At 52.1% G+C, this 9,446-nt stretch overlaps 1 protein-coding gene across 1 annotated transcript; it reads right to left on the reverse strand.

The window, feature by feature from the left end:
* Positions 1–215: 215 nt before the first annotated feature.
* B3GAT3 (beta-1,3-glucuronyltransferase 3) lies at positions 216–9,377 on the reverse strand. The gene is made up of 5 exons (XM_078608692.1): positions 9,250–9,377; positions 6,226–6,558; positions 4,349–4,557; positions 2,835–3,125; positions 216–1,488 (listed from the first exon to the last, which is right to left on the reverse strand). Exons 1-5 carry the CDS (start codon positions 9,332–9,334, stop codon positions 1,390–1,392), a joined length of 1,017 nt encoding a protein of 338 aa, XP_078464818.1. The 5' UTR covers positions 9,335–9,377; the 3' UTR covers positions 216–1,389.
* Positions 9,378–9,446: the final 69 nt, after the last annotated feature.

Raw genomic sequence — 9,446 nt, forward strand, 5'->3', positions numbered from 1 at the left:
CAGCCATCCTCAGGTGAAACCAGGTCTGTCGAGGCGACAGCGTCTGAATGAAACAGCACACGTGCTTGGAGCATATATATAAGGCGCCCTTTCCCCCCCTTCCAACCCAGCTTATATATATGCTCCAAGCACGTGTGCTGTTTCATTCAGACGCTGTCGCCTCGACAGACCTGGTTTCACCTGAGGACGGCTGCTTGCGTTGTGGCCGAAACGTTGTGAGAATTATTTTATTATGTTTTATTTTTATTATTTGATTACTTCCCTTCTACGTGACTTTACAAATATACAGTTCGTCAGGGTCAGGATCGAACCCACGACCTCCTGTGTACCGGGCAAGGAAGTTAACATGTCGCCACCATGGCGCCCATGAAATATTTCCAAAGCCGTCGGCGACAGAACTTGCTGCGCATGAGACATCTTGCACACCGAGTGCAAACTTAAATCATGTATCTCTTAACTCAGCATGGCCTGTATCTTAAACAAACATTCTAAAAGGTTCCTGCATGGGAGCTTTAGCCAATTACTTTTTGAGGATCGTTGCATGCAGGTGGTAAACAATCCACATCTACAAGAGAACAATACTGTGGCAAGTCGGAAGCCCACTTTCTGTACTGCCTCTTGGAGGCACCACCTCATGGTCATGCACCTCATGTCTCGCATGATCTTTGCATGGTCCACCAATCCCACCTCCAGGCGTTTCACCACCCAGACCCACATACAAGGCGTGAACGCAGGATGTCAACAATGCATTCTCGATGTCTGAAATAATGCCATCTGTTCCCCGCCACCCCTGTTGGTCATATATGTTGACAACTGTGGTTAACAGACAGGATTTCTGCTTTGTCTCGTACAGACAAGTGCTGAGGCTGACGCGGCAAATGGCAAAAAGGTGGTGTGGCCAACACCATGTCGTCACCCTCGTTCCGTCTGTTGGTATGTTACGGACTTCTTTAGATACAAATTTACAGCTGAGTTGACCTAGAGGAGTGATTGCTGGCCATGTTGCACCAGTCGTGCAACATGGCCAGCAATCAAACAAGGTTGTCAGGATCATAGCGCGGTGCGCTAAACACCGTATCGCCTTTAACAGGCTGTCGAGGCAAGTGCTGTTAGCGAGCACCTACAAGTATGGCACGCGAGGGGTTGAGTGGTCAGCACTCGGCCACCTTTGTATCCCCAATGCTCACGTTTACACACCGCACCAGGTGCTCATTTAAGCCCGAGCCAACCTCAGGGAGGCCCAGGACCAGTTTATATATGTCGGTGATCTTGGCCTTGAGCGGGAATCGAACTCGGTTCGCCGGGTTTGTAGCGCGGTGCGATACCCACCGCACCGCCGCTCCACACACACACACATCTACTCTAGTCCGCAGCGGCCGCCTGCGGACCTCACACTTCTACGGCCGGGTTAGACCCCTTGCCCTGTTTCACCAACACCTCCTCCTGCTTCATCTTGGGCCGCTCCGTGCGTGTGTGCCACACCAGCACCTGCCCACACACAGACACAGCGTTGCTCCTGCACGACCCCCAGACAGCAACGGAGTGCGTGCATGTGCACGCGCCCCGTCTTGCAGGTGCACTTTTCCGCGTTGTAATACTTGTACTTGTGCGAGTCCAAACACCTTTACACGGACGTGTTATGGAGCATCCCTGCTGGTGCGTACATTTCTTTAGAACTGCTTTTTGTGTTGAGTTCGTTCTCCTAACTTTATACCTCCGATTAGCAGTTGGCTACGTACGGTGGTGCGAATGAAGTTCAACATGCATACACCAACACGCAGCATTTGTGTGTGCCTTTGTGAGTGCGGGGTTATGCCTGTATTAGTTTGTGCGTGTGTCAGTGCAAGGTTTGCGCGCGTGTGTGTGTGCGTGTCAGCGGCAGTGCGACTGCCTTTGTGTGGGAGGGCTGTGTGACGGCGAGTGTGGCGTGTCTGTGTAGACATGACTTGTACGATTGAGTTGCTTCATGCCTATGCAAGCATGTTGCTAATGCTCGCGTGACCTCGTGCTATCCCTCCCTGTCATCTCGTGTTATTATTCATGTGATCTGATGTGATTATACCCATGTGACCTGGCAAGAATATGCTCATGTAAGTGAAATATGCGCCATCAAGCGAGTGAAGTGTGCATGCCTGTACATGTGTGTGGATTGTGCCTGTCCAACCTTTGATGGTCATGCCACAGGGATCTGGTGGTTGTATGCCTGTGAGTGTGCTGCCCATGTGGGTGTGTTGTCTGTGACCCTGTGAGTAGCTGCCCATGTGGGTGTGTTGTCTGTGTGGGTGTGTTGTCTGTGTGTGTTGTCTGTGTGGGTGTGTTGTCTGTGTGGGTGTGTTGTCTGTGTGGGTGTGTTGTCTGTGTGGGTGTGTTTGTGTGGGTGTGTTGTCTGTGTGGGTGTGTTTGTGTGGGTGTGTTGTCTGTGTGGGTGTGTTGTCTGTGTGGGTGTGTTGTCTGTGTGGGTGTGTTGTCTGTGTGGGTGTGTTGTCTGTGTGGCTGTGTTGTCTGTGTGGGTGTGTTGTCTGTGTGGGTGTGTTGTCTGTGTGGGTGTGTTGTCTGTGTGGGTGTGTTCTCTGCGTGGGTGTGTTGTCTGTGTGGGTGTGTTGTCTGTGTGGCTGTGTTGTCTGTGTGGGTGTGTTGTCTGTGTGGGTGTGTTGTCTGTGTGGGTGTGTTGTCTATGTGGGTGTGTTGTCTGTGTGGGTGTGTTGTCTGTGTGGCTGTGTTGTCTGTGTGGGTGTGTTGTCTGTGTGGGTGTGTTGTCTGTGTGGGTGTGTTCTCTGCGTGGCTGTGTTCTCTGCGTGGGTGTGTTGTCTCCAGGTGAGCGCTGCGTCCTGCACCTCGGTGCAGTTTCTCGCTCGCGGCTCGAGCTGCTCGGCCGAGGTGAGCGACACGAGCAGGCTCGACTCCAGGTCCCCGCGCGCCGCGTCCGGGTCGAAGGCGGCTTGCGGGTGCGACACGAGGAGGCTCAGACTCACGGCGAACCCGGCCATGTCGATGGGGAACGGACGCTCCGGCCGCCACGCCGTGTGGAACGACGCGACGCGGCCCTCCACCACCACGGGGCCCTCGAAGCGCAGGCCGCCCACCAACCCGACCGGCCACACCGACACGCCGCGAGTCCAGCGCATCTGGGGGTGTGGCGGTGGGGGGGGGAGCGAGCGGTGGTGTGGTGGTTAACACGCCGCGCTACAAACCCGACAACCCGAGATTCATTACCGCTCATGGCCAGCAGCGAATGTCTGAACCTGCCCCTTGGCCTCGCCAAGGTCGATTCAGTCTTAAATTAGTACCTGGTACAGATGTGTAAACATCAGTATTACTGCTCATGGCTAACAGTGAATACCTGAACCTGTGCCTTGGGCCTCCCCGAAGTCAATTTAGCCTTAAATGAGTAGCTGGTGCGGTTGTGTAAACATAAGCACCGAGCAGACAAAGGGAGCCAGGCATGGTGATGGTCACACCACCCCCTCGTACACCAATTACAGGTGATCGCTAACAACAGGAGACCCAACAGCCTAAGTAGACTATACGAGGGATCTTTGTGGAAGTGGGGAGCACAGTGATCTCACTGGGTCCGTTCTGTGACCTGCTATCGAGCGTTCAACACTTCACGTGGCCTCAAAGTACACCCAAGTTGGCACCAGTATGGTGGTGATGTCACCGCCACTTTAGTGGCAAATGGCAGCTGGTGGATTGAAGGCTCGTTAGTAAGAGATCACAGGGACCCAGTCGTTATAATATTTCATGGGCGCCATGGTGGCGACATGTTAGCTTCCTTGCCTGGTACACAGGAAGTCGTGGGTTCGATCCTGACCCTGACGAACTGTATATTTGTCTTTCGATTTAAAGCTTTCGTGACTGCAGGGATTCATCTTCTTGGTTCTTTCGGTAAAGTCACGTAGAAGGGAAGTAATAAAATAATAAAAATAAAACATAATAAAATAATTGTCACGTTTCGGCCACAACGCAAGCAGCCGTCCTCAGGTGAAGAACAGGTTTATTATTTTATTACTTCCCTTCTACGTGACTTTACCGAAAGAACCAAGAAGATGTATATTTGTCATTTGCATGTTCTCCCCGTGGTTGCGTGGATTATTCTCTGGGTCCTCCGGTTTTTCCTTCCACATTTAAAAACATGCGTTTTAGAGTAACCGAGATGACAGATGCACCACCTGTCTTTCCCATTGTGCCACCTTGCTGCGTTTTAGATCTCTGCTCGCTGTCCGTCTCGCTCCTACTTTTTGATGTTAGAAGGCAGCCAGCCACCTCCACTGCCTAGCATCGTCCCGAACGAGCCTCCTCCACCTTGACGCCACTGGCATGATGTATGGACGCGCACAAACACACACACCTCCTCGAAGAGCTCCAGGCTGTATGTATTGTCATCGTCGGCAAAGTAGACGACGGCACCGGTGTCGGCGGCGCGGTGCTCGCGGAGCCAAGCGATGCCGCGATTGCGCTGCAGGACCCCCCGTGGCTTCAGCCAGCGCGGGTCCGAATCCGCGAGCTTCATCCGCGAAGGAGTCGCTGCGTGCAGCTGCGTGTGCTCGAGTCCGGAGCCTGGTCGGGGTGGCGGAGAGTGGGAGAAGACGACAAAAAAAAGCACCGCGCTATAATGTGCGTGCGTGCAAATCTGTGGTTGTTGTATGTTTGGGGTGGCGGCAGTGTCGTGGTTAGCGCGCTGCACTACGAACATGGTGGCCCCGGGTTCAAGTCCCGCTCACGGCCACCGCTAGTGACAATTATTTCAACCGGTCTTGGGCCTCCCCTAAGTCAACTCAGCCTCAAATGAGTACCTGGTGTGGTGTGGTGCTGGCCACCCTCCCCCTCGTGTGCCGTGCCGGCTTCATCGGTGCTCGCTAACAGCATTTGCCCCAACAGTCTGTTAAGGCTATACAGGGGATCTTTGTCTTTATTTTCGTTGCATCTTTAAGATTGTACGCTTGTGTCAGTGTGTTATCGTGCTTGTATATGTCCGTGCTTATGTGCGTGTGTCTGCATGCTTGTGTACGACTGCGACTGTGGATTTGTCCGTGCATGTCTTATTCTGTGAACGAGTTTGTAAAAGCGTCTGCTAGCAGGTGCATGTGTTTCTGCATGTTTGTGTGTTCATGCATGCGCAATGCAGTGCAAAACACTGCCGCTCTAAAAACCAATGTTGCAGCCAATCAGCAGAGCACATCCGTTCCCTAACCCCAACCCTTATCCATCCACCTGTTTTCACATTCATGTTTGTGTTTCTCCCATTACCGTGCCCCTATGGGACCCAAAACAGCAGCTCTATATTACTTCTTCATTTCGGTAATGACAGGGATGAATGAACACCTTCCTGTCTCATGTTTTCTTATTCTAGGAAATGCCTGACAGTTTGTGGTGAACTTTAATTTTTTAATCCAGCTTGGTCACAAAGTTAGTTGGCCTTTAAAATATCCATAATTCAGTTCCCGTTAATATTTGTGATTAATTTATGACGATGTGATAAAAGGCTAATTGAATGTGATTATTCAAGTCAATTTCGTCTACTTTACGAGACAGAGGAAGTTATTGAGGGACCATAATTGGGGTATTTCATTTCTGTACGAAATAATATAGTGAATAGGTCTGCTAATTTAAAAACTTGACCAATTGGAATCATACAACTGCGTAGGATTCTGTTGCTGGTGCTGTGTAGCTCTGCAATGTATTTTCGGGTTGAACCGCGTGTTGTTCCACACGACGTCTGAAACTTTGCTCTACGTGCCGGGAAGCTTCTTCAGGAACTGAAGCTGGAATAATATTTCATCCTGCACCAGACAGAACAACTGCAGATTTGGGAAAGAAAGTTGGACCGACTGCCAAAACTAAATTAGCCGACCTACCAGGTAAAGCCCACTGAGCTACATAGTTCTTTTTCAGAGCGACCTGGCCACAAATGATAGCGCAAGTGGCTTATCATGTGGACATTTTTAGCAGCCATATACTCTAAATGCATGTTTCTAAATGTGGAGGGGAAAACCGGAGGACCTGGAAAAATAGAACATGCAAACTCCAAATTACAGGCATCCGGGTTGTGATGGAACCCACGACCTCCTGCATACCAGGCGAGGGAGTTCACATCTCGTCACCATAATGCCCATCTCGTGACCATGCCTGCAACACAACTGGAGTCATCTGACAAAATTGTCGCCAAACTGCAATTGGCGGCTGCGGCTGCAGCAGCAGTAGCAGCTGCAGCGCCCGCCGTCGTACCCTCCAGCAGACGCCGCACCAACGCCGACGGCTCCTCCGCGTCCTCCACCAGCACCCAGTGGAGCGCGGGCACGAGCGCCAGCGTGTGCGCCAGGCGGGTCAGCTCAGCCTTTTGCACGAGGCGGGCATACGTGGGCGTCACCACGTAGATCGTGGGCAGCGGCCGCCCGTCATCGTCGCCGCCGTCGTCGTCGCCGCCGTCGTCGTCACGGCGCCCGGCACCGACGCGGTCGCGAGCGCGCGCCGCCCTGCGCACGCGTCGCAGCTCGGAGAGAAGCTCCGACTCGCGCTGTTCGGCCGCCACCAGGTGCGTGCGGCAGTCGCACGACTGGCCTGCAAGAGAGAGCGGCGGGGGTGGGGGGCATGCGAGCGCGCACAAGGTGCGCACGACGAGTCAGCACCGGACGGCGAGACGGAATGTCGTCCCTGGGTTCAGCCGCAATGTTTGAAATGCGCTCGGAAACGCTCCGCCTCGTTCGACGTTTTGCCTTCGTTGACTACGGTGACATAATTTACAGGGCGAACGTCAATTCGACCTTGGATCAACTAAACCCAATGTATCATTCAGCCTATTGATTCGTCTTGAGTTCCAACTATTCAACATCCGAATCTGGTTTTCGGTCACTGTCAGCAGGAGAAATATACGTTTTGCCATACAGAATTTCTCTACGTGACTTTCTCGGGACTTGCAGCAAATATGGTTTGATGCTTCCAGTTCAAACCCGTGCCACCTAAGACACATCACAGGGATGCAGTGAGTGCACTGCCGTGAAGGCAAATAACTGTTTTGGGCAACCCTCGCTTTCCTTTAATGTAGCATATTCCCTCACACTAATGATATCTTATCGGCGAAAGTGGCCCCCATCTGAAAATGCATTAAGAACACTGGACTATATCGCTATGGCAATTGCCTATCGGCTTTTGTTCTTGCCGATCGACAATTGGCTATGATTATCGCAAAATGGTTAAGCTCACTGGCTAAAACTATTGCCTATCGGCGACCGTCTACGGTAATTGCCGGCTGGTCATTGTTTATTGGCTATCTACCCATTGGACAACAACAGAAACATCAAAAATTAACCCGTAAAAACAAAGTTTTTCACTATAAATCCTTTATATGCGTGGCATCGGTTTTATTTTATTATTCATTTCTGTTTTTCTTGAGTAAGAGTTTCATTTTTATCACATTGGTATTTAAAATTAAATATGAAAAAAAAAATTCCTAAAAAGTGGAACATTTTGGAAAAAATGTTTCACGAAAATAAATTGTCACGCACAACGAGTATGTGTGCAAAATGTCAGCTCGATTGGATCACGGGAAGTGGGTTAAAAAACGACCGAAAGATTTGCACGGTCGTAAGCAAGCAAGCAAGCAAACAAATTAACTTAATATAAAGGATTTAAAACGCGTGTTGTTCGTAAAAATTAAACGATCCGGAGAGGGAGAAAGACCTAACAGAGAGAATGAATGGGCTTTACGGCGACATAAGAGATTGGTGCAAGAAAGACGTGAGCACTACTTGAGAATATTGCATAGCTGTCAACCCATACGGTTTAACTCCGTACTCTTGTACAGGGAAATTGAGTTTTCAGGTCCATACGGCATACAGCCGTTTCAATACGGGCAAACATTTTGTTGTCTTTCTCCCTTGTGATGGGACTGACTGTCGAGATGAACGTTGAGATCCATCAGGGCACGGGGTGACCAATAAGTTCTGAACTGCTCTGCAATAAGGTAGGACACTGATAAGGAGTTGACAGGTATGATGTTGGCACTGCAAGGCAAGAGGAGGAAAGTGGAAACAGATGACGAAATTCGCAGTGGACACCTCCGGGCCCACCTACCTGCCCACGTGGATTGGGATGACCCTTTTGACCCAGCGAGATCACTAGCAGATTCAACCAGAGGTGTGGACTCGAGTCATGTGACTTGGACTCGAGTCAGACTCGAGTCATGAATTTGATGACTTGCGACTCGACTTGGACTTGCATAACAATGACTTTGTCCCACCTATGAGATGTGGACTCGAGTCATGTGACTTGGACTCGAGTCAGACTCGAGTCATGAATTTGATGACTTGCGACTCGACTTGGACTTGCATAACAATGACTTTGTCCCACCTCTGGATTCAACCGTCTGTGCTCCCCACTGCCACAACGATCTCTCGCATAGTCTACGTAGGTTGTTGGGTCTCCTGCTGTTAGCCAGCACCTGAAGATGACCCTTTTGACACACTGACCTATGACTTTATTGAGAGCGTATCGCCTATGGGGGGGATGCTGCTGCTACTGGGCAATTGGAAGCAGTCGCCCTCCAGCAACGACGGAGGGTAGAGGAGCGACGCTCACAACAACGAGCGGAGCGCCGGGCGGAAAAAAACGCACCAAGTTGGCACAGTCGGGGGGTACAGCTGGTGGTGGTGCATCTACCGGTCATCTCAGCCAACGCATGGCACCTGCAGGGTCTGTCCTGAGACCTCCTGCACCTAGCCTGGCACAGTAGGGGGTACATACAGTTAGTGGAGGTGCATCTACCGGTCATCTCAGTCAGCTAACCCCATGACACCTGCAGGGTCTGTCCCGAGACCTCCTGCACCTAGCCTGGCACAGTAGGGGTACAGCTGGCGGTGCATCTACCGGTCATCTCAGTCAGCTAACCCCATGACACCTGCAGGGTCTGTCCTGAGACCTCCTGCACCTAGCCTGGCACAGTAGGGGCACGGCTGGTGGTGCATCTACCGGTCATCTCAGTCAGCTAACCCCATGACACCTGCAGGGTCTGTCCTGAGACCTCCTGCACCTAGCCTGGCACAGTAGGGGGTACAGCTGGTGCATCTACCGGTCATCTCAGTCAGCTAACCCCACGACACCTGCAGGAGACCTCCTTGCCAGCGACACCTTGGGACACTTCACGTGGCGGCCTCTACGTGCACCTAGCCTGGCACGGGCGCCGTGTCGGCGTTTGTCCGCCGCTTCGTGGCGAATGGCGGGGGGGTGGGGGGGGGTGCAGTTGGTGTCCGTTACCGAGCTGCGAGAGGGCGTAGAGGAGGCCGCCGCACGACGCCACGAAGTAGAGGAGGAAGAGGCTCTTGAGACGGAGCCGCGCCATTTGGGTGGCTCGCGACGTGATGTGAGGAGGGTGGGGGGCACGTGGGGGGGGGGGGGCACGTGGGGGGTGCAGGCAGCGATTTAACAATCGCGAAACGGCGGCGTCGCGGCAA

Source organism: Lampetra planeri, chromosome 30, assembly GCF_965212315.1.
Source record: "Lampetra planeri chromosome 30, kcLamPlan1.2.h2, whole genome shotgun sequence".
Taxonomy (NCBI): domain Eukaryota; kingdom Metazoa; phylum Chordata; class Hyperoartia; order Petromyzontiformes; family Petromyzontidae; genus Lampetra; species Lampetra planeri.